The following is a 23,872-nucleotide window of genomic DNA, read 5'->3' as shown; positions in this document are numbered from 1 at the left end:
AAAGCTTGCATATACAAGCCTTTTTTTTAGAAGTACATCTCTCAGTTCTGAATTTCCAAAGAACGTGAACATTTTCAGACATCAGTGTTCTACCAATTGTTGAAGTGCCTGAATTCAAAATAAAGACTAGAGTTGGGAGCTGAAATGCTGCAATATGGCTAATAAGATGAAAATCTTGACCCCTCTAAATGAAGATTTCGGTGGATCTAGTGAATATGGCAGTTGAAGGAAAGTCAAGCAGTGAATGCTACTGGCAAAATAGGAAGCAGAAACATATGTCGTTTTTAATTTAATTAAAGGAGTAGGATCTTGTGTTTCTGCAAGTGAGGCCCATTTCTTGATGCCTACACTTCCTTAAACAAGTTTGTCCATCTTCCTAAACACGTTTCAGTGGATGAAGAAAGAAATACTCTGCCCTCACCCATGTCCAGTTTGTGACCACAGTGAAAACTGGTTGAAGAAGAATTCGATGATCTGCGTTTTTTATTTGGTAATTAAAAGAATGTAAGAATCCACAACTTCCTCAGATAATCACCTAAATCAGCCTCTTTTCAGCTCACCGATTTAACATCCATAGGATTTTTGAAGAACAGGTGAGAAAATTGTTGTTAAGCTGCTGAATATAACCTAGTTTTGCTCCTGGTTTTGACTTCATGCATTCCTCCATAATATGTTAGGAACATCAAGTTATTCGAGTTACTGAGTTGCACTAGATAAGTTTAAAACACAAGGAGCACTGTGGTTTAGAAACATGTACTTACTTGCAGTGTATTTCTGCTTGTCTGCCATCTTTTCGATGGTAAACTTTGCATGCCAGATGATATCTTCATACTTTTCTTGGTGCAACGCTCAGAACAAAGTACTTGAGATCCAGTCAGGATTACAGGATGTACCAAAAAATAGTAGTTGTTGCAGGCCAAGAAGGATGCGCTCTCTGCCTGTTACCATCAAAATTCTTAGCAAATTTAGGACTTACTAATTGTAGAGAAAACTTATAAAAAGCACTCAGCTGCAGTGCTACAGATTTTCTCACTGACTTTTTATTGTATTATTTTTCTTTGTTAGTCCGTTCTTAAAATACACATAGTCGAACTCACAAAATATGCATGGTCAAACTTAGTTTTATTACTTTTTATTGTAGTACTATCATTTACTTTGGTAAATTCATATCCCTGTTTAAAGTGCCTTAAAGCAATTAAAACTTAGTTCAAGTATTGTAAAATGTACACAGTATAAGCACAAAGAAACACTGCATAGTGAAAATGGCAGGCTATTACATTCAGGATGCCAAATACTCAAGTATTAACAACACCGGATCTGTATTGAGGTTAATGATACCTACATATTTTAAGAGCATCTTTGCATATGTTTTTTTTGTTTTGTTTTTAGAAAATGTTTTAAAATGCATTTCAATCAGCATGACAGTTGTGGTATAAACTATTACAAGGTTTCATCCATCGTTATGAGTATGCAATAGTGAGTAATTAGGAGGATAAAATACGTAATTTTCATTTCCAGAAAGAGAAAACAATTTCTCTTTTACAAAGACAGCATATGTCAAGATATAAAGATATAGTTTAACTCTTAAATACTTGATGAAATACTACAAAATAGCAATAATAATGAGAAAATTAAAGGACCATACCCAGAGTAGAAAACTAGTAGCAGTTAGATTCTTGAAATCTAACCTCCTCGTCCTTCTCCCTTTCCTTTAAAAGACTTAACATTTTTGTTTTGTTAATCAAAGTAGATACTTGCTAAGGTTTTATATTCTAGCAAGACAGAGACCATGTAAGTCCCTCTGCAGTTTATTTCCAGACCCTTGTGCTAGTTTGCAGTGGGTTAGGGTTTGATGGAAGGAATACTGCAAGACCTCCTCATTACCAGCCTGACTTCGATGTCCGGGAGCATTTTCTGCTTGGTGTGTAAACATCCTTCATCGGTCGCTGCCAGGTGGAGATCAAAGCGCAGGGAAACGGATTTTTTCCTTAGGCGAGGGTTGTCTTTAAAGAAGGAACCTTCCCATTCTTTGATAACTTCATCCACTTTTTCTGTCCTGCAACCAGCAAGCAAATGTATTTGTGATCCTTTAGGCAGTATGTGTGCGTTCAGGATTGCTTTAAAATGTAACAAGAAATTGCGTAACAGAGTAATACAGTGCCAACTTGTTTTAGTTGGGTTCTGAGATCCCTCCTTTCTTTTTTACAGTTGCGTTCTCAGGAAAGCTAAATAAAGGGCAAGATTTCCTTATTTTTGTGCTTTAAGTTGACATGGATGCAAAAGAAAGTCATTGCTCTAGTGGCACCAGGCAGCTTGCTACCAAGGAGAAAGTTTGTAATCTGGTTGCAAATTGCTTGTAAGAAGCTGCTGTACTATAGTGGGCAAGACAGAATTTGTGCAGCTGAAAACCTTCAAAGAAAGGGAGAGGTGGAAGATCTAATTCTAGAGCCAACCCTCAGAATGTAGTTCCAAAACTACTTAAAACGTCATAAACTTGGAAAGAAAAGGCTGAACTGAAATACGGAGAAGCGAAGGTGCAGCTGCTTCGCTGAAATATCAAATATCCGCAGTATTGATTTAATCCTAGTGTATTTTAGGATCTGTTTTTAAATTATCTGTGCAAGATGCACAAATTATGTATTCAAATAAGCTCCAGGTATGGAACGTGTGTATTAGACCATAGGCATGTATTTTTTAATAAGAATTTATACATGGTTTCAGCAGGTAATTATAGTTAAGTATTAGTGACATGGTACACTACAATTTATATTAAATGTTATGTTAGATGCTAGTTTACAAAAGAATTAAAGAGCAGAAGAATGATGCAATCCAGCACTAGTAGAGTTAAGATGAATAGTATGTACTAAACAGGCTTTCACATGCTCACTGAGGAACCTAGTTTGAAGTTCCCTAAATTTACACATGTAAATATATATTTGCCCTAGAGGGAGTTTGCATACATGATATCATCTCTTTTAGCTGTTGATACCTGAATTATGAATATGAATTCCCAATTAGAAGCAGCATTATGATATCAATAGCTTATTAAATAAATGCTAATGAAGAATCTTTAAAATCTAGTTAATTAGTAACATTTCAGTCAATATATCTTACTATAGGACATCTTTGCTCTATGAAAAAGATAAAACATGCTAATAAAAGAAGACAAGATACTGAAAAGCAGTGCCCCCCATTTACTTATAGTTGCTACTTTGTTAAATTGACATTTTCTTACTGTATAGTGCCATGAGCTTCAGCACTTTCCTTGGTAATATTGCCATCTAGGATGGCTTGTTTTGACACCAATTCCACCTTCTCTGCTTCATGCTTCTTTACACCATCTATAAAAGAAAATGCGGATGTACAAGGCAGGCATACACAAATTGCAATTTTTTAGCATTATATTGATTTTGCTGTGAAAAACAAATATGTGATTTACTGCTTAGGAAACTCAGATGAGGGAAGAGTTTTTTTGTAACAAACTTACTTGAAGGCAGGGTAAAGGCAATCTTGCTAGTAGTAGTTTTTTTATCATCCTTTTGGTCAGGTATAGAACAACGAAACCTGCAAAAGCAAAAATTATTGCAGTCATCTAATACTGAATTATTTTAATCTGCAGCTTGTGTTAGGAGCAAGTGGGGAAAATCTAAAAACGCAGGAGCCATGATTGATTGTATAACTATTTGTTATTGAATAACTATTCCGATTGATTGTATAACTATTTGTTAGGATTTCTTATATTTTGAGCAGAGAACCAAAGCAAGTTGGTGAAATATTTTGTGTATATTTGAGCATTATTTTCTCATTTTTCCTCAGGTTGCTGTTAGCTGGGAAGTGTATTTAACTTCTTTTGAGTCTGAGCTGTATATCTGAGCTTTCATAGAGTTAAAAGTATTAAATAAGAGACAGACCCCCTGTCTGGGACCCCGCCGAGCTGGCACACACTGGGGTTTTGGGGCTGAAACCCCCTATTTTCTCTAGCAGTGCCCAAGGGAGGCAGCATTCCCTCGAAAGCCTTTATGTGTAATGATGTGGAGCAAATGATTAATAGCATGTAAGATTAAATGTATGTATTTACACATTATATACACATATTTTCGCTTTAAAATTTTTATTTATGAACATATATACAATGAAAGTAGAGTGTTTTCATTGCAAATTGGTGAGAGTTTAATGATTTTCACAGTTGCTGTGGTTGGAACGCAAATTGTCTATAGAAAGTCTAAAAGCTAAATTCGACAAAGCCAATTAACATATGTAAGTATCAACATAAAAACAGGGAAATGCTTCAGGCTTTGTGAAAGATACCTTTCAGTGTCCTGGAGCTTGTGCATGAAATCATTTAAAATGTTAGATTTTGAGCATGTGTATATATATGTGTGAGTGTATATATACATGTTCATATAAGATAAAACATTTTAAAGGGTTTTATAGTGTAATGCACATGTAATTTTTTTAAATGATTGGTTCATGTCATCACAACTATGATGGTTGTTTCAATGAGTTCTGAAATGAAAGATGAATTTGAGCATTCTTTCCCAACAAATACCTGTTCTCTTCTTGCTCAAGCAGACTGCGATATGTTGCTATTTCCTCCTCCAGTTTCATTCTAGTGTTCAGTAGGATTTCATGCTCTTGAAGCTGTTTCTCAATCCCTCTTCTCACTTCCTGCAGCTCTTTCTCTAAGCTTTCAATCTCAGCTTCTAAATTTTGAAGTTGCATATGGTACTGCTGCTCTGTGGCACGCAGTGAACGTTCCAAACCCTTTTCCTGTTAAATTTAACTCATATTTTAAGATTTAGAAAGTATGTGTAAAGATGTAATACATACTTTTCATTAACAATCAGACAGTGTATGTTTAAACCATTTCTTTTAAGTCTATTTTTAGCAAGAGAAGTAAAGCTTTTAAGATAAAACTTTTACTGATAATCTTCTCTCTAAAATGTAAAATGATTCAAGATAGAATTTTAAAAAGAATTTTACCAGCAATTCACTACTGCTGTTTTCATAGGTTGATGATACAAAAACTGAGTGGTCCATATACTCTGTATCCTACCTACATTACCAAATTCAGTAAATTTTGAGTATCATTTTACCATGCTTACCACAGCATGGAGTGATTCAATTTCAATTTGCATGTGGTGCCACTGGCGTCTGGCTTCACTGAGTTCTGCTCTGGCTGCCTTTAATGCTTCTGCATCTCTGTCCATTCTTTTAATTGTAGCTTCTTCTAGCTACAGTAGATACAGAAAAGATAACAGTATTAAAATATTTAAATAATGTAAAAATACATATATATCTCTAATTGCGATATTTTTAGATCCATATTAATTTGGTAAAGCTAGCCGTGATTAATTAGTCTTTATGGTATAGCGAGGAACCCGCTATGCTGCTGCGTGGGAAGGAAGAAGGTTGCATACTGTCCATATGTACGCTCATACCCATGGTTTTAGTCTTTAGTTCAGGTCTTAGCAAGCAGGTAACATAAAATAAGCCTTTTTTTTTGCTGGTTTTGTTAATATACTCACTTACTGTCATTTCAGCAGCTCATAATTTTGGTGAACAATCTACATTCGACTAATCCACAAGAGAACACTTTCCAGCTCAATATTCTTTTCTTGTCCTTTTGTGCCTAGGTACTGCAGAGTTTATGAGACCAGATTATAGCAATAGACTGGTTGCTTTGTGCCAAACACAGGAGGGAATTTGGCTTAGTCTAGTTTATGGTTGCTCTGTGTCGTTGGAGGACTGTGTAGATTAGCTGACCTGGGGTAGGTATTTTGGCCTGGATTAAAAAACAGCCCCAGAATTTCTGCAATACCTACGTACAACTGAGTGATATAATACATATTTTTCAGCCTGGATTTCCTGACATTTAATGGTTGTAAATGGTCTTTTTTTTCTTATTTTATTACAAGGCTTGGTTGTGTTTTAGAAATGTCCTCTATTTAAATTTATAAGTGTGTGTTGATAACCTTTAAGAAATCTACACGAAATAATAATATTTGCTGAAAAGTATGACAATTTTACTGAGAACAATATAAAATACTTCTTGAGAAGACACAGTTTTACAGAAGTGCTAAGAACTGTAAACCTTCTTTGTATAAATGGCTTCCGTACAGTCTCTTTGATTTTTATGATGCTCTTTCCTTTGGGATAACTAAATGGAGCTATGCACGTTACTGCAGATGTCATCATTTCTTAAATCACAACGATATCACCGTTGCAGGCACAGCAGAAAATCCAGATGCATTACCCAGTATTCCTTCCGTGTGCATTCCGCACTCTAGGCAAAGCATATTTCCCTGTCTTCTAGCTCAAGTCTTACTGCAGTAAAATCCAAATCCCTTCCCCGCTGCTCTGCTGCATTGCAAAGGCAATACTGTACCTCCTGGAGAGCGAGGCAGGAATTGCAGAGAGCAGGATGGCCCCCCGGCAGGTGCGTGCGTGTGCGGAGCCATTACCTGGGTCCTTGCTGAGCGGGGGGTCGTTATCTGATTTCTGCTGCTGAGCCCTTCATAGTTTGCCCTGATCCCACCGAGGAGCTGGGACAGCTCCATTCCCTTCCCATCCTCCACCCTCCGAACGGAGCCTCCTTGATAGGATGAGGCGGCTGCTGCAGAGCCGGCGCCCGCAGTGAGAGCAGAGCGCGGGGAAAGCACGGGCGAATTTTAAAGCTGCAGAGCTCTGTTTTTGAGGAAGCACTGGAAGCTCAGAGCCTTTCAATTGTTTATTTATTTATTTATTTATTTTTTTAACAGGTTTAGTAACACAACTACCTACTGCTTTTGCAGTGATTAACATAGTAATATCTAATAATGTGCCGAAAATAATATACACAACGTCTTTGTGGTTTCGTTACACCATAAATTTTGTTTTTTACAACCTAGCCTTCCTGAAGAGTTGAAAGGCAAAATTACAGTTGTGTAGCTTGAGAGCACAGTGAGAGAATCATAGAATCGTGGAATGCTTAAGATTGGAAGGGACCTCTAGAGGTCATCTAGTCCGAGCGAGGGAAGGGAGCGGTGTCCCGCCGGGCACGCACGGAGCTGGCGGTGCCTTCCCAGGAGGCTCCCGGAGCACAGGGCACATGGGGACAGGGCCACGTTTGCATCTTTGAGAGTTTTCAGGACTCGACCAGGCAGTGGTGTGGCCGACCTCGTGTAGTGCTGGGGATTGTCCCGCTTGGAGAGCGTTGGGCTTCGGGCAGCCTTTCAGCCAGCCATTCTGTGGGCTGGGAACACAAAAATACCAGCCCTGCTCTTGTTGCAAGGGGTTTGGCTGCCCTTTGGCAGAGGGCACAGACTGGTGAGCACACGCTGAAGACAAAGAAGTGCAGTCCAGAAATGTGTCGCTCTTGTTTCTGAAGGAGGTTACAGTGCATCGTTGCTGTTTGTGTTAGTGTGTCACAGTATGTGCACATGGAAGATCCTTACACAGTCCTTTGAGCGCTACCGGGCAGGTAGAACAGATAGGTTCCCTTTTTGCTCTTCTGTGATTTCTGTAAAGAGCATCTTTTTATAAAGAAAAGTGTTGTACCCCTTAAAATTCTGCTGTTATGTGTAAGACTTCCTTGTTCTTGGCTCTGTCTTTTGGCACCTGTAAAAGGATCCTGTGTTTCAATCCTATTTTTCTTAGTTAGCTGCTGTTCTTCAACAGAGCTGGACTGAGATGAGACTGTTTTGCTCTCTACTGTCTTTTCCATAAGTGTTTTAATAATTCGAGTTCAGTTGATTTCAAAAACAAAATACACTTATTTTTCATTCATGGTATGAGAATATTCAGATAATATAAAAGAAAAAAAATTAGAAATCAATCAAAGAAATTTGACATGTTACACCTTAGGACATTTTGAACTTCAATAGGAAGAGCCTATGTATTCAAGCAAACAGCATTAAATGTAATTTGAATTCTTCCTTTTCCCTTAATTTGCAATACTAATTCTTTACAGTGAGTTTTAGGTTCCCTGGAACTCAGAATGTCTTCAGTTTGCATGAGTCAAAGTCAAGATTGTTTAGCACGTTAAAAGAATAATCCCAAAGTGTGCAGTTTTGAAACGCGGTAGACTTCTGCAAGCACATTGGCTTTGGTGCCAGGAGCTAAACTTTATGCCCCAAAATATGTCTATGCACAGATCTTATTATTTGGGGCTCAATAGAAGATGAAAGCTTGCCAGATGATACCATTTTAAAAACAGATCAGCCCTAAGGCATTCTTTTTCCTAATTTTCTTTCAGGTGCAAAGAAAGCTGGGTACGAGATTCCTGAAGCATGAAGGTAGGTGAAAGCAACTTTGTTTATACATAGATTTGCACGGCTCTATTTCTGGAATGTATTTCTACTGACTCCACTGTCATATTTATCAATATATAATGCAGAGCTGCATGACCTGTAGTTGTCCATAGTCCTTACTATTCACGTTTCTGTATTTTGCCTCAAGTTATTGGTTACTGTTTTGCAGTTTTTCAGTGTGTTGAAGGGAAGGCAAATACCTTTCTTCTAGGCTACTTACGTTAATTGAATGTGCTCAAATAGGGTGGCATAGTAGAAGTTAAATGGTTTATTTTCTGTTTTGAGAGTATCTTCACATATATTTTTCTGTTCCTGAATGAGGGTTTATGAAATGCGTCTGTTGTTTTGAGGAGCAAAGTGTATGACGATCTATAAACAAATGTAAATTTTATTAATTTAAATGCTATCATTTACCTTGCTAACAGTCAAAAAATTAACTTGATATTTTCAAAGAACTGGATGGAAATTTTAAGGGGGTTGTGCTCTGGTTTATTATTGTGTTCTGGATGAGATTCTTTAAAGCAGTGCATTTGAGTGGAGTTCAGGAAGTCAGGTTTGCAATTCAAAAGATCAGCCCGTGTTCCCAGCAGGTGGCACTCGGGGACATCTGAGCACTGCTTTGCTGCTGCTGCCAAACGAATGTCGCAGTCTCTATTTTCCTGCTCTGCTTACAGCATTCCTACATGGTACAGTATGTTGTTCTGCTTGCTCCATCCTTAGGATTGCTGTACACTGAGGTTTCTCAATTGCATGCTATTGAGTACTGCTTTAATCCCACCTTTAAACAGTTTTATTTATATGCTTGTTCTACCAGGGGATTAACTTCCTTACACGGTGAGTGAAGGCCAACATGTGCACACATGCACAGAATACATGGTAAAATACCCAACAAAAATAGCAAATGTGGATCGTGAGCTGCAATCCTAAACTGTCACAGAAGGGGTGAAAGGTGGTTTAAAGCTTGCTGAGTTCTTTTTTATTACTCCAGAAAACTGGAAGAAGAGGTTTGAACAGCAAAATTATTTTACCTATTAATTAAACATATTTCAAAGCAACTGCAAGTATATCTATTTAAATGCCTAATGTGTGCACCATGTTTTCGGTTACTGAACAAAGTAATGATGTAAATGAAGTAAAGTGGTATTACATTTAAAGTAAATGGTGAAAATAATACAAGACAATACTTAAAGACTGAAGCAGAAATTATGTTGCTTGAGAATGAAAAATATGTTCCATTTTGCATAGAAGAATCATATCAAATAAGCCAAACTATCACTTCATACAAAAGACCAAAGATTGTATTGACTACTGCTTTTAAAGAAGAATGGAACGAATGGATCTGTTACAATAGCAGATTGTGTCATATCTTCTCTTCAACTTCCTTAACGTGGGATGCAACAACTTTTCCATCTACTACCTCCTCAACAATTGTTTTGATCTTTCTAGTTTTCGTAGGATCTAAACATCAGAAACAAAAAAAAGTATTTACTAAAGTATTAAAAATTGCAAAACACAGAACATCATGCTGACATAATAAAAAGTTCCATCCTTTTTCCTTTCAAATTGGTTTCTTGTTATGATGATCTTTCTGACATGGTTAAATCAGAGAGCATACATTATTTCAGTTACAAGAATAGTTTTGAAAGTAATATTATTGGGAATTTTCATGACCATGGTGACATCATTTAGAATTCTGTGTGAGTACTTAGAAGTTCTATATCAACTAGTTTTACTAGTAAGGTAAAACAGCTTACCATGTGCAGACATTAATATTTATTTGAAATTTAATGGGCTGAATTATTATAGCAGGTGTAAAAATAAATTTTATTCAGTCAAGATGTACCTACCCTGAGAAGAATCCAGTGATTGTGTTTGTGATTTGGACCCCGTCAAAGATGAACTTTCAAATGTAACTCCCTGTCCTGCGCTCCTAAAAATAAATTGTAGACACATGTAAGATTGCAGAATGTTTACCAGAATCAGGGGGAATAAGATTATTCCTTTCATTCATTGGTTAATATAAATACAGAGTAGAATGGTTCAGTCTCCCCAGATAGGTGATATGTTTAAATAAGAGCTACCGACAATAATTATGTCAAAATCTAGTATGTGACTCATTGTCTTTTAGTGAATGGACCCGTTGTTTATGCCTCTTCTTTCTCCCAGAAAAGGGTATTGCTCTAGAAGTTAAAATAGAGAAGATGTTTTATGTGAATTTGTTACTTACACAAACTCGCCATCCAGCAAGCGGCGGTAAGTCTCGATCTCCATTTCCAGACGAGACTTGATGTCTAGAAGCTGCTGATACTCCGCGTTCTGCCGCTCCATATCGGCCCTGACCTGGAACAGCTGAGACTCCAGATTCCCAATCTGCAGTTGCATTTGGGAAAGCTGAGCACAGTAACCGCTCTCTGTTTCTGCCAAAGTGTCTTCAAGGGATTTTTTCTGTGGAAGAAGGATATTAAATAAACTGAGAACAGAAAAAAAATCTTTGAAATTACGAAAGCAACTAAAATGGTTTAATGAGAATAAGTAGAGGTTTGTTACTAATGGTTAGACTTGAACAATATTTTTGAAGGTGGAAATTTTACGCTGACGAGGTAACCCCGGACTTCCCCTCAACCTACCATGGCAAGCTGAGACTGTAGCTCAATTTCCAAGCTCTGAAGAGTCCGTTTTAGATCTGTGATTTCACTCTTTCCTGACTGAAGCTGCTCAGTATTGGTGGTGATTTCCCTTTTCAGCTCCCCACTCTGTAATGTCAAGGAAGGATAGTGTGTAATTTCACTGTTTATTTTTACAATTATTTGACGGAATTTGCCGTGTCCGAGGTAGTTACTTTTTCATTGAACCAGGCTTCAGCCTCTTTACGGTTTTGCTCGGCGATGACTTCGTACTGCCCTCTCATGTCATTCAGGAGCTTGGTGAGGTCGATTCCTGGAGCCGCATCCATTTCCACGCTCACTTGGCCAGCCGTGCTGCCCCGGAAACCCTGAAGCTCCTGCGGGGGTTTAAAGAATCACAAAATGATTCTACCAGAAATATATGTAGAGAAATAGATGTGATACAAACTCTGCTTCAACAGGAATTCTTTATAGTTCTAGGAAAAATTCCTAAGAATTCCATAATCTGCGTTTATCAGTTAGAAGACCAAGAAAAAAAATAGCATCAGGAGAAAGAAAAGAAAATAAAACAAAATAAGAGAAAATAATACTGCATTATCAAGAACCTGTAGCTTGTCTGGATCTTTCACTTAGTAAGCTCAAAAAAGAACAGCAAACAAACAATGAAACCAAGTTAACTATTCTGGTGCAAATAAAAAAAGTATTTCACATTCCACATTTTATACTGTTTTTTTAAGAATTTATGAAAAAAATACCTCTTCATGATTCTTCTTGAGATAAGCCAGTTCTTCAGTCAGGCTTTCAATCTGCATCTCCAAGTCAGCCCTTGTCAAGCTCAGTTCATCCAGGACTCTGCGCAGGCCGTTGATGTCGGCCTCCACGCTCTGGCGAAGAGCCAGTTCATTCTCGTATCTTTAAGGAAAATCATTAAATATATTTCTCCTGGGGTCAATAGAGTCGAGTGCAAATTTATAACTGTGTCATTACATAGCTTTTGCTCTTAGTTGTTAATATATGTGATTTTCATAATGTTCAATAGTTACGTTAAAGTATTCTACAAAGAAAAAAATATTTAAATATACTAAAAAGTCGTGCATAAAATACGAACAAAATTTTTTGTAATATTGCAATATACTTACTTCAGTCTGAAATCATCAGCGGCCAGTCTAGCATTATCCACTTGCAGAATAATTCTTGCATTGTCAATAGTCGCGTTTATGATCTGAAATGCAAATAATTTCCCAAAAATGATTTAATAGCATGGTGGGTTGCAGCTCAGTATAGCTATTTATGTGATTGTAATTTTAAATGTCATTATAAAATTACGTGTAATTTTTTAGAACCTTGTATAGCATACCATGAAGACATTTAGGACAATTTTCAGCTTCTGTAAGTCCACGTAATGGAAAAGCACCAGTTTGCTTTCTGTGACTATGGGTAGTTACAGAAATTATGAACTAGGGTTCATAATCACTGCAGAGATTACCGGGGAGTTTTGTGATATAAGAAACGAGAATTGCTACAGAATTGCAGGTAACAGAGAAGGAAAAAACTCAGCATAATGTAATATCAAAGCAGTCTGACAGAGGACTGTTACAAGCGTCAAAAACATAGAATAAATCTGCTCTCAGGTTCTGAGAGGGGTTTGTAGATTCATCTGAGATCTTACTAGGTGACCTGCGGGTACAGAAGGCGCAGGGAGTGCAGTGCTTGTTACCTTGCTGCGGAGATCTTCGATCACCGGATAATATTTACTGTAGTCGTTCCCCGATCCGGCGATACCGGCACCAGGGCCGTTTTTCTCGTACCACTCCCGTATCTTGCGCTCCAGGTCGGTGTTGGCCTCCTCCAGGGCTCGCACCTTGTCCAGGTAGGCGGCCAGGCGGTCGTTGAGGTTCTGCATCGTTTCTTTCTTGGAGCCGGAAAGGAGGCCCCCATCCCCACCACCACCCCCTGCACCAAACCCTGCACCACCAGCAAAGCCACTTCCAAATGCAGCGCCTGGGCCGCTACCCAAACCGCCTCCCAGAGCTCCGCCGTAGCCGCAGCCGCTGCCTCCGTAGCCGCTGCCGAAGCCTCCCCCGAACCCGCTGCTCCAGCCGCTTCCCAGGCCTCCCCCTGAGCCGCCCCCAAAGCCCCCGCTGAAGGCAGAGCCTGAGCCCAGCAGAGAGGCAGCGCCGAACCCTCCGGCAGACCCTCCGCCGAAGCCAAAGCCGCTTCCCCCAAAGCCGCCTCCGCTGCTGGCGCTAGACATCCTCATGGATCCAGCGCCGAAGCCGCTCCGAGGAGAGGACTGCCGGGACGCCCCACTTGTGCGCACGGAGAGGGCCATGGTGCTCCGTGCCCTGCTCTGCCGGGCGCTCGGGTGCATCCCCGGGCGGGTTGGCCGCTTTATAGGGAATGGGGGTGTTTCTGGAGCACTTCACGCCTCCCAGCAGATTCTTTAATTGCTTTTTTCTCTCTCTCTCTGTTTTTTTTTTTTTGGAGGGGGGCAGAGGGGACAGGAGGAGGCAGTGTAGTATCGTCTTACCAAATTAAATGATATGTGCAAATTTAAATTGTCCATGGGGGTGGAAATCAAATGCCCTCCAGGTATTTGCTGTACGAGGGAGGATGGGTGGAGGAGAGCTAAGACATAACAATAATGCTTCACCATGTGCAACAGTGCACAGAAATTTCTTTTCACATTTAAATCCATCCTAAATAATTTTTTTGTCATTACCTATGCACCCCCTTCTTGATTGGAGATTATTATCGCAGAAGTTTGCCTGAGGCTGTAGCGCGATCCCTTTCCTAGCAAACTTCCTGTGTGCGTGTCGAAAAGGATTTCTCCTCGTAATGCTTCAGTGACACATTTTACTGAAGCTTTGCCAGAGGAGCACTGTTGGGGTGCTTGTTAGGAAGCAAGAAAGTGCTCAGCAAAGGTGCATGAAGAATATTCATCATTAATGTGAAATCATAAAATATAAATGATTGTACTGACCTTTGTAATTTTATCTTCTGTCCTAAACCCTCAGGCATTGGGTCATATCTGTAAGGCGTGGAATACGGTTGTAATTTATCTACATCCATGAGCATGGGTGGTTTTTTCTGGCAGAAATGTTTTATGAGTGATAGGTCAAAGATTTGAGCAAATATTTATATAGGCATGTATTGATCACTTGGAAGCAATGACTCGTTACTATGAAAGCTAATGGTTATTTTATTTGGTAGCTGTTTATGTGCGGTAAATAACAGACTGGATAAATGACATTTCAAAGGGGAGAGTTTTTGTGTTTCTGTTGTCAGGAGGAAAATGTCGACTCCTTGCGCTGAAGGTCTGGAAGGGCACGGGTTTTGCAGGGAGGGTTACATGCAGTTACTAATTGAGAGAGGTTTAATAGGCAAAATGTATTCTTACCAATAAAATACCTTTCTTGGTTAGTCCCTGGTGATAAAAAAATCAAAGAGAATGCGAAAGAATAAAATGACTTCTTAAATTTTATGTTTTAATATGATGATCCAAATAGACAATTGTGATTTATTAGAAAAGTTTTTACTGAAGTGGAGCTGCATTGCATTTGAATGATAGTTCAACTTCAGCAAAGATGCACTGAATATTTAAAAACATTTCTAACAACATATCTACTACTGTGTGTTAAACTGCACCTTGGATTGCAGTTTAGACTTACAGTTTTCATCTATGAATATATTGAAAGCCTGAGAAAAACTTAATGAACCAGGCACTGAAATGAATGATCTGAAGAAATGAAGAGAAAGTTCTCATGGTGCTTTCAGAAGAGTCAACTACTGTTAGAGCTTATAAAAGCACATGAGCAAAATCATTGGATGACTTGCACCAGTTTCTTGCCTTGAGTTTCTGAAAAATGCTAGTAAACGTTGCCTCAATATTTCAAAATTTCACTTATTTCAAACTTACGGTACAATTTTTATCTATCTTGGAAATAATACATCTATAAAAATGCTGATTTCTGTTACATCTTCTCTTCGATCTCCCTGACCTGAGAGGAGACGACCTTGCCGTCAACCACCTCCTCCACAATTGTCTTGATCTTCTTGATTTTGCTTGATTCTGTTAATAAAATTCGACAGTGAATTAGCTAAAAGCAATGTCTATTGGCAGAATATTATCACCGAATAACCCTCCCGTCCCTCTGACCGACCTGACGGCTTCAGTTTAGCACCAACTTGGTAGATCTAAAAGCTAGAAATATTCTTACATGGAAAGGGATATTTTAAAATTACATGCTGTGTTTAGGAACCTGTGTGGTCAGTGGAAAGGAGCAGGTGCTTCTGAAGCCTCTGGAGAGTAATTCGGTAATTCCGTTAGCTCGCTAAGGAGCCTAGGGTTTTGATATGGGCACCTGAGTTCTATACATAAAGCATCTTTTCTTGGCATAAGATTTCAGTTATTGAGTATTTCCTGTGAAACTGTGTTACTTGTTTCATGCCAGACTAATTAATTCCGTAACACTTCAAAAGAAGCCATCAAAACCATGGAAGTTCAACTGACATTACCTTTTTCAGCTTCTTCTGCAGCTATATCCAACTGGAAATCCCTGTGCAAATTAGACATTGAGAGTATGAAATCAGTAAAAGATATGAAATATTATTTATATGAAGGCAAAGCTGTCATAGGGACTGCGGGTGGCGCTGGGGTCCCTACCCGCCGTCGTCTCCCTCCAGCAGCCGTCGGTACGTGGCGATCTCCATCTCCAGGCGCGTCTTGACGTCCAGCAGCGCCGCGTACTCGCTGCTCTGCCCCGCCATGTCCGCGCGGAGCTGCCGCAGCTGCGCCTCCAGCCCGGCCACGGCGCCCTGGATCTGCGCCAGCTGCTGGCTGTAGCGGGCCTCGGTGTCAGCCAGGGTGTCTTCTAGAGACTTCTTCTGCAGCCGGGGAAAAAATCCATTTTAAAACCAAAAAAAATCGGTTTTAAAAGGTGTTAGATGCACTATTCAAGGGGATGCATTTTGATGTCAAAATTGCATGTAGATGCAAAAAACTCATAGTTTCTATATTTATCTGTGTAATTACCCGCTAAGCACATTTCCTCATGTTAAGTATTGATGATGATTTACCATGTTAAGGTGGGATTGTAATTCCAGCTCTAGGCCCTGAATGATCTGTCTCCGTTCTGTGATCTCTGTCCTTTGGCTTTGCAGCTGCTCAATATTGATAGCGACTTCCTGGGTCAGCTGTTCTGTCTGAAATACAAAGAGCCCCAGGTCTGTAACCCAGCACTAAACACACTAGAGAATCCTGCTGGTTTAGGTTCCAGAGCGTTACCTGTTTTTCAAACCGTTGCTTGGCTTCTTCGCGGTTCTTTTCTGCCATTTCTTCATATTGCAGTCTCATCTTTTCCATGATACTGGCAAGATTGATACCTGGAGCAGCATCCACCTCTACATTAACGGAGCCACCCACCTGCTTGTGCAGGCTGTAAACTTCCTGCAACAGCACAAATTGTATTAATGTCAGTTCAAGTGAACTTTTAGGCCTGAATATTGGAAATTCAAAGTCCACAGAGGTAGAAATAGTTCTTAATTATTAAATAGCACCTAGGGGTAAGATAACCCAATCCCCTTGTAAATATTGCATATTGCATCTTATGTTAGAAAATATTACTTATTTTGAGGCAAGAAATGTTAGATAATAGATAAACATATAATAGAAAGATGATTTCCTCAGAGCTCGATCTACAAAATGGTTATAGATGTCATGGTTCCCATTGGTATGCTTTTGGGTAACAACTCATAAAACACAGATTATTCCTAAGGAAAACCTTTACTCCTTAAATTCTGAAGCTGTTTGTGTCTTTATCTGAGAAGAGGGAAGGAGTAGTGGTCAATTAACCTTTGTAGGGCTCTGAAATTACAAATGTAATGAAGTGATTCAGCTTGAGCTTAGCCCTCCAGCAGATCCTAGAGCTCAGACACCAAACAGCACGTAGCATTCACCCAGGAAGCTGCATTTTCTTGTGTGAGTCTTGAGCTGAATCTCACCCTAAGCATCATATTCTTTCAGATGAACCATGAAAATTTCATTATTCCTGGTGGAGCTGAATTTATACATTTCTGTGGTGGTGTTCTGCTGCTCTCACCTCCTCGTGGCTCTTCTTAAGAAAGAGGATTTCTTCATTCACACCTTCGATCTGTGACTCCAGATCAGCCTTGGTCAAGGTCAAGTCATCCCGGACTCGGAGCAGTCCATTAATGTCGCTCTGCACGCTTTGCAAGAGCAAGTGTTCATTCTCAAACCTGTAAAATAAGGCTTGCTTTGTCATCAGCAAAATGACCCAGTTTAAGAAATGTTGGAATGAAGAGCGGCCACAGCCTTCGTCCTCAGAGTTTCCTTTTACTGCCTTTTCTTTAGAAAAGCTTTGCCTCCAAGTTTGATTTCAAGAGTTAATTTCCAGGACAAAGTACAAGTTTTGCCTAGGTTAAGTAGCATGTAGGATTTTTCAAGAGAATGGAGCAAGTGCCATTTGCACAGTGCACCTATTCTGTGTCGCTGTTTAATTCTGCCCTGTAAAAGGGATTTTAGCTCATATAGAAAATTTATTTTTCCTGCCTTGAAAAATGAAACTGGGTGTCTGGAGGCTTTCCGGAATAACAAGGGCATGAAAAAGAATGTGTGGAATGAAAATGGAACTTACTTAATTCTGAAATCGTCAGCAGCCAGTTTGGCATTGTCAATCTGCAGGACAAGCCTTGCATTTTCCAGCTGCGCAGCGCCAATCTGGAAAAGAATGGTTAAAGGGATGAATGGTGGTAGAACAGCACACAAAGCCAATAGATTCTTAACAGTTATAGAAGATAAGATTATTTTATGCTTATAAACTGCTGTGAAAATACATTATTTATTCTAATGGTAATTTATTGTTTCAAGCAGGGGTTGGTTGCTTTTTTGGGCATTTGGTAGTCTCCAGTTCCGAACGTGTGGAAAAAATGGCCGCTTTTCCCCGTATAAAGTCTCTGGATTTTGGCTTTGGGCCAGATTTATCGTACGTGCAGGACAAAGTCTAGCCTGTAATTCACAGTAAATAAAGACATATCCTCATCTGATCACCTTCATAGCCATAAAACTACTTCCTCCCTCATCTGCCTTTTCAGATAAGATTATAAACCATGATCACTTGCTGGGTATTTGCAGTCAGAGCTCTTTGAGAGATGGAACATTATATTTGGAACTGGGAAACATTTTCATTTAATGCTGGAAAAAAAGCAAATCACCTTCTACACAAAGATATAATATCTATATAAAATAATGCAGTCAGTTTAAAGTATTCAGGCAAATGGGAGGAAATTATACAATGGAAAAGAGAGCTTGGGATTTTAATGTTCTCAGTCCATTTCTCCTCTCAGGCTCCAAAGTGGAAATTCAGATTAAGTAATTGCAGATTATATCTCCTCTCCCCTAGCTGCCAAAAATGTAAAAGTCTGAAAATCTGTTATGTCTTAAGTGAGACAATTACAATTTGAAAATTACATTTTATGCAAGTAGATTATTATCTTTTTTACCCCAAATTTTTGAAATTCCTGTGTTTCTGGATGATGGTATGGTTTCTTACCTTAGTTCGGAGCTCTTCGATGATTTTGAAGTACGGGCTGTGGTCGCGGCTCACGGCCGAGGAGTTCTTCTCGTAGTACTCCTTGATCTGCTGCTCAATGTGGGAGTTGGCCTTTTCCAGGGCTCGCACCTTCTCCAGGTAGGAAGCCAGGCGGTCGTTGAGGTTTTGCATGGTCGCTTTCTCGTTGCCGCTGAGCAGGTCCTCGTTCCCGGTAACGCTCAGCTGGAAGCTGTTGTTGAATCTTCCCCCAAAGCCTTGGCCATAGTTGGTGCTGGAGGATATGCGGGTCCCGTAGCCACCGGCTCCCCCGTAGACGCTGGGGGCTTGGAATTTTTGGATGGCCGTTTTCCTGACAGTCAAACCACTGACGCTGGGTGCAGGAGCATGGGAATGGGAGCCCGAGGCCCACTGGAAGCTCTGGTTGGAAAATGCCATTTGTGGTGTTGTGCTTTGCCTCAGATGAAGCAGCGGCGTCTGCACAAGCGAAGGAGAGCCCAAGTGAAGAGCAACGTCTGCTCTGTCAACCTTTATACCGTGTCCCAAGGAGGAAGCGCAGCAGGTGGAAACCCCACCTCTGTTGACGCACGGTGTAGCTGGTGTCAGCACAAACAAGGTGCAGGATATTGCCCCCACGGCCTGTGGGATGTCAGGGGGTTTGCAGCTGCCTTGGAGAAAACTCCTCAGGCACTTGGCTTTCCTTGCGATTCTTCTGAATAGAGCGTAAAACACAAAGGAGCAACTGAATGATTTATAAGTGTTCACCTGCAGCTGTAGCTTGCATGGGGCTTTTGAATGAGCATCTGGATTCCTACTCCCATGTGCAATTTCTGAATTTAAAATGAGGATGGACAAAGGACTTAAAATATATATGTGTAAAAGCAAGTACATATTTCTGTTGAGAAAGCAGTACTCTGGTGCTCAGCACAGTCTAGGACCTTCTAAATTATTAGAAAGATGGCATTTGTAAGCACCACATTGATGTTACAGGAAGCCCAGAATGCTGCTCGTACTGTGGTGAGGAAGTGGATGTTGCAGGGAACCTGCACTGAATATCCCATCACTTAATGTCAGAAACCCTTGCAGGGCCAACAGTCTCTTGGAGCAGCTGAAATTAAACAGAAATGGCATTGCTTCGGACAAAGCAGTTAGAATTTATATGCACGGGTTGGACATCTTGGAGCTCACCTGGCCTCTGCATCCGAAAGCAGCTTTCTGCAGTGAGTAAATGCTCTGCTGAAGCCACTGTCATGAACTGTCACACCGGGGGATTCAGGAGGATGAAACCTGGGCTTTCCTGCAGGGCCTCCCCTCTGGGAACCATCTGTGGAGTTGGAGTTGCCTGTGGAGAGGTCCTTTCACTTGGGGTGTTCGCTGGGAAGCGAGAGGGTACGTTCAGGAGCTGCAACCTGCTGCCTTTGCTCAGTGTGGCTGAAAAACTGACAATCCTGTTGCTAGTAGTGCCCGTATTCCCGAGCTGAGGATCGTGTATAGTCGCGAGATCCTAATGGAGAAAACGGGAAGCAAGGGAAGACGCGGATTGCTGCGGATCCCCGGTACGGCAGGGGAGCTGCGCTGGAGCACGCGGCGGGTGCTGCTCCCTGGGACGCTGCACCTACAGCACGGTACTGGATTATTCATGTAGAGATACTCGGCTAGAACAGTTGACACAGGTGGTTTGTGCTGGTGGAAGGAGCTGCTCTGCATCCTGCTTCCAGACCTCGCGGCAAGAAACTCTGCGCTGTGGGGCCCGTCTTGGCGGGAGCTTCGGATTTCTGAGAACCCCAAAGCCTGGAGCATGAGGAAACCAGCACGGCTACGTTTCCAAAGCCCCTGATGCTATCTGCTTTGGAATAGTTGCCTACAGATTATTCTGAATAGCACCGGGACAGGGCAAAGTGCTAAAGCGACGTGTTCAGCTGTTCCCAAAACGAGTGGTCCAGAGCAAAGGGATCGGTGGGCAGGGCACAACAGTCTTTGCAGGAGGATGCTGTTCATCTGCATGAATTGCCTGTGGACCTTGAACTTCCTGAGGTGGGACTGCTAAGTGTAAATGACAGAAAAACATTTATGACACTTAAAACCAAAGTACACCAGCCAGGTTATTTGGATTGTAGCTATAGGAACTCAAGGCAGGCCTTATATTTATCAAAAATACTCAGACTGAGTAAGAATCAATAGAGCTGGTAGGGAAAAGCCGTAAGAGATGCAGCTGAAGTTCCTTCTCTTATCTATGTCTTTGAATTCCTACATGTCTGGCCCTAATTCCCTGTCACTTATTTAACATTTTGCTTTGTTACGTAACAGATGTCAGCAAAGCTCTAGACTGGCTTCTTTGGGCCTAATTCTCAGCCTTTGTATTTGCAGCTATCCCATGCCCAAATGGATAAACAGCTCCATGGTTTAAATATAAAAAAAAAAATCCAAAAAGCATATGTTGCTAAATTAATGCTAAATTTCACATATTTGAAAGATAAAGATAAAACGGCATGGGTGTCTGTGTCCAAACCTGTGGACTAATGGTTATAACAGCAAATATTTTAAACAGCTGTTAAGGAACTTTAAAAATACTGTACAGGACAGTCTGTAGATACAGGCAGAGCATTTCCCTCCAGCGAGCTACAAGCTTAACTGGGTGCTGCAGAAATAAACCATTCGGAGCCACCTTAACTATTTATTTCAGGAAGGCTCAGCGGTGCCACGGCAGTTTAATGCAGAGTAGAGGGCAGTGGAGATAAGGAGAGCGGTGTTGGGATAACGTGTGGTGCCGTTCCGCGTGCGTCACCGTCGCTCGGGAGCGCAGGGAGGACAGGCACACCCGGCTCTGCCCTTGTGCAACTCGAGCTCTAACTCAGCACTTTTCCTTTGGCCTCACCTGTGTTTTAGTCCTAATTTGGGAGTCGGAGCGATACGACCGTAGTCTGCAGAGTCTGTCCTAGGACTCCGTGGTGATGAGCTGCAGGATGCCTGTTTGTGACTGTGTTTTGTTGTTCTAAGGCTGCTTTTCACTGATGAAGCCAGGAGGCAGCTGCCGTGAAGACACATGGAAAATGGACAACTCTCTAAATTATTGATGTATGTACAGCAAGTTTAGTAAAAAGATAAAGGTTATAAAAACACACAGTTTTAAATACCTCTTCTTTTTTTTTCCCCAAATATTTTCCATTAAATATTTGCATTGTGGGATGAATAAAAAAGAATACCTAGGACAATCTCCACCCTGAAAACAAACCATGTTCCAGCCATTTGTTAGTACAAATGCTGCACCCTCCCGTGCCCGTGTCTCGAAGCAGCGCCGAGGTGTCTGCGTGCGGAGATCCGGAGGGGAAAGCGCGCGGAATTCCTTGAATACGGGAAAATCTCTCCCTTTGCGCCAGTGTGAGGCTGTGTCCCGTTGTGATCTGTCTGGGAGCCACGGAATGGGAACCGTATGACCGATTGGGGTTCTCTGGAAGGAAAATGGTTTGTCACTGGAGAAAATGCAGCTTCTTCCCCAGGAGCAGTGGAAGGTGCTTTTCCAAGCTCCAAAAAGAACCATGAGCAGAGAAGAACGAACCAGCTCTTGCCCTTGGCTCAGCTGGCTGCACTTAACCCATGAGCATTTCCAGTGCAAGGTCTTGCACGGTGTTGCTTATATACACGGATATTTTCCTAACTTCCGTCTCCCTTTTGTCTTTCATCCAAAGAAAATCTATCTTCATTGTCAAGGCAGTTCGCCTTAATGTCTTTGCTGCTGCGAGCTTTGGCCGGAGAGGTAAATTGGAACATTTCTTTAAACTGTGTGCCAGGGCTCGGGGTGACGCACGTGACGGTGGCTTGGGCACATCCTTCCCTAGCCACAGGTTGCCAGTGAAAGTCAGGAGCTGCCTTTGCTGCTCTCTTCAAATAGATTCGGATTCCGGGGCCAACAATAACAGCTCCAGGCCGTACAAATGAACCTGCTCTTTTTTCCAGCCCTAAAAGTATCATAAATATCAGCTTTAGTATAATCTGGAAGATTACCAGGCAGATTTTTATCCTGTAAAAATTATGTGCAACCGAGATGTTGGCGAGCTGAGCAAACCAGTAAACTGGAGAATCTTACGTTTTTCCCAGATGTATCAGCAAAATTGCCAATATTTGCAGAGCTTTTCAAAAAGGGAATATGTGGCTTATATATCAAAGAAGACACAGGTAGCAAAAGTAGTGGGTTCTGTGGTAATGCTTAAGCATCTGATTCCAGGCCATTTAGAACAGAAACACGTTGTGTATATGTGCATTCGTCACTAGAGGCCACCACATGCCTTCTTAAAGCAGCTACGTATGCAGATTTATGATTTATTTATGACAGCTACAAAATCCATGCTGAAACTTGAGTGTGGTTAATGAAATTCACATATTACATAATGAAATTTCATATATTACCCACTTCTCTGGTCCTATATCCCAAAGAAAAAAAAATTTTGCATAGCTCTTGTGGCCAAATGTTTAAAGTAGTATTTATGTGCACAGTCACAGGCTGTAATTACAAAGAGTCTGGTGGGTGTGTGACAGTGACTTTATAAGCAAAGGCAACAGGTATTACCTATCTTTGCACCTTGAGAGCTGTATTTGTAGGGACAGGAAAGGCCTTTTCCTTTCAAATGTTGCTCCTTGCTTTAGGATTGATGCTCAAGTGTCTTAACTTTTAGATAACAAAATCCTTAGAGATTAATGGAGAGATTTTAGGTCTGTTGCTTTTTTCCTGCATGGTAGTGATGTATCTGGAGCCCAAGAGCAGCATTCGCGGAGTGTCTTGGAAACTGCTTTGAGACTCCTCTGTGCTGGGATTGACGGAGCAATCGGAAACGGAGCCCGGGCGCCGAAGTGGGTTCACGGGTTAGTCAGTTGCCTGAGGATTGTGTTTAGAAAGGGAAGGAAGGAGGTGATGCTTTTCTTCCTTTCTGCATGGGCAGCTTTATAATCACAATTTTCTGTGCACTCGCAGCAGTATCACACATTTATTCCACTGAAATTGCACTAGCAGGAGTTGCTTTCTCTTCCAGTCTGTTTTATGAGCTTTATGCTTTCATTTCTTATAGGAATGATTCAAAAAGCATACATTTGAGCCCAAAGCTAGTATTCTTTCTTTAAAAGTATCGGACTGTTAACTTCTATTTATTTTCTGAAGAAAGAAGTGCTGTATCATTCCCACGTCTCTCTGGTCAGCGCCACGGGCCTGTGCTCGGTGCAACGTTGCAGCCAGCTCGTTTCCATCATCTTTTCCCTGCCTGTCCCAAATAATGACTCCTTTGAAATAAATTTTACTCTTCTCAAATTACATTCCTCATTTTTGTTTCTCTCGCTCGAGCCCAATAATAGCCTATCAAAATAACTCCTTTTGGCTTGTCCTTAGCATATTGCAAAGCAA

The 23,872-nt window shown here is 40.8% G+C and overlaps 3 protein-coding genes across 5 annotated transcripts; all 3 read right to left on the bottom strand.

Moving 5' to 3' along the window:
* Positions 1–1,716: 1,716 nt before the first annotated feature.
* Positions 1,717–6,639, bottom strand: KRT222 (keratin 222). Of its 2 annotated transcripts, none has more exons than XM_088529719.1 (6): positions 6,465–6,639; positions 5,097–5,234; positions 4,550–4,770; positions 3,488–3,564; positions 3,236–3,341; positions 1,717–2,056 (listed from the first exon to the last, which is right to left on the bottom strand). In XM_088529719.1, the coding sequence occupies exons 1-6, from the start codon at positions 6,558–6,560 to the stop codon at positions 1,843–1,845; spliced, it is 852 nt and encodes a 283-aa protein (XP_088385845.1). In that variant the 5' UTR covers positions 6,561–6,639; the 3' UTR covers positions 1,717–1,842. The 2 variants fall into 2 exon arrangements, with proteins under 2 accessions (XP_088385845.1, XP_010219418.1); XM_010221116.2 differs by having other exon boundaries at positions 5,106–5,234; positions 6,465–6,638.
* Positions 6,640–9,647: 3,008 nt separating this feature from the next.
* LOC104573902 (keratin, type I cytoskeletal 12-like) lies at positions 9,648–13,247 on the bottom strand. Of its 2 annotated transcripts, XM_088529718.1 has the most exons (9): positions 12,929–13,247; positions 12,633–12,868; positions 12,055–12,137; positions 11,671–11,827; positions 11,131–11,292; positions 10,919–11,044; positions 10,525–10,736; positions 10,139–10,221; positions 9,648–9,749 (listed from the first exon to the last, which is right to left on the bottom strand). In XM_088529718.1, the coding sequence occupies exons 1-9, from the start codon at positions 13,245–13,247 to the stop codon at positions 9,652–9,654; spliced, it is 1,476 nt and encodes a 491-aa protein (XP_088385844.1). In that variant the 3' UTR covers positions 9,648–9,651. The 2 variants fall into 2 exon arrangements, with proteins under 2 accessions (XP_088385844.1, XP_088385843.1); XM_088529717.1 differs by having other exon boundaries at positions 10,519–10,736; positions 12,633–13,247.
* Positions 13,248–14,889: 1,642 nt separating this feature from the next.
* On the bottom strand, positions 14,890–18,972 carry KRT20 (keratin 20). The gene is made up of 8 exons (XM_010221117.2): positions 18,487–18,972; positions 17,572–17,654; positions 17,017–17,173; positions 16,203–16,364; positions 15,995–16,120; positions 15,582–15,802; positions 15,434–15,474; positions 14,890–14,987 (listed from the first exon to the last, which is right to left on the bottom strand). The coding sequence occupies exons 1-8, from the start codon at positions 18,919–18,921 to the stop codon at positions 14,890–14,892; spliced, it is 1,323 nt and encodes a 440-aa protein (XP_010219419.2). The 5' UTR covers positions 18,922–18,972.
* Between the last annotated feature and the right edge of the window lie 4,900 nt (positions 18,973–23,872).

Source organism: Tinamus guttatus, unplaced genomic scaffold (assembly GCF_059628265.1).
Source record: "Tinamus guttatus ecotype Peru unplaced genomic scaffold, ASM5962826v1 Tinamus_guttatus_pri_ptg000339l, whole genome shotgun sequence".
NCBI lineage: Eukaryota > Metazoa > Chordata > Aves > Tinamiformes > Tinamidae > Tinamus > Tinamus guttatus.
Note: the sequence above shows the minus strand (reverse complement) of the source record. Positions and strands in the feature narration are given on the sequence as shown.

Coding starts and splice junctions, on each gene's coding strand:
- KRT222 (XM_088529719.1), bottom strand. CDS start 6,560: ATGGAGCTGTCCCAGCTCCTCGGTGGGATCAGGGCAAACTATGAAGGG. Junction 4,771..5,096: donor TCCATGCTGTGGTAAGCATG/GTAAAATGATAC, acceptor TAAATTTAACAG/GAAAAGGGTTTGGAACGTTC. Junction 3,565..4,549: donor CTTGAGCAAGAAGAGAACAG/GTATTTGTTGGG, acceptor TTGCTTTTGCAG/GTTTCGTTGTTCTATACCTG.
- LOC104573902 (XM_088529717.1), bottom strand. CDS start 13,247: ATGGCCCTCTCCGTGCGCACAAGTGGGGCGTCCCGGCAGTCCTCTCCT. Junction 11,293..11,670: donor TCAAGAAGAATCATGAAGAG/GTATTTTTTTCA, acceptor AAACCCCCGCAG/GAGCTTCAGGGTTTCCGGGG. Junction 11,045..11,130: donor AAGCCTGGTTCAATGAAAAA/GTAACTACCTCG, acceptor TTGACATTACAG/AGTGGGGAGCTGAAAAGGGA.
- KRT20 (XM_010221117.2), bottom strand. CDS start 18,921: ATGGCATTTTCCAACCAGAGCTTCCAGTGGGCCTCGGGCTCCCATTCC. Junction 17,174..17,571: donor GCTGACGATTTCAGAATTAA/GTAAGTTCCATT, acceptor CTTATTTTACAG/GTTTGAGAATGAACACTTGC. Junction 15,803..15,994: donor TACAATCCCACCTTAACATG/GTAAATCATCAT, acceptor CCCCGGCTGCAG/AAGAAGTCTCTAGAAGACAC.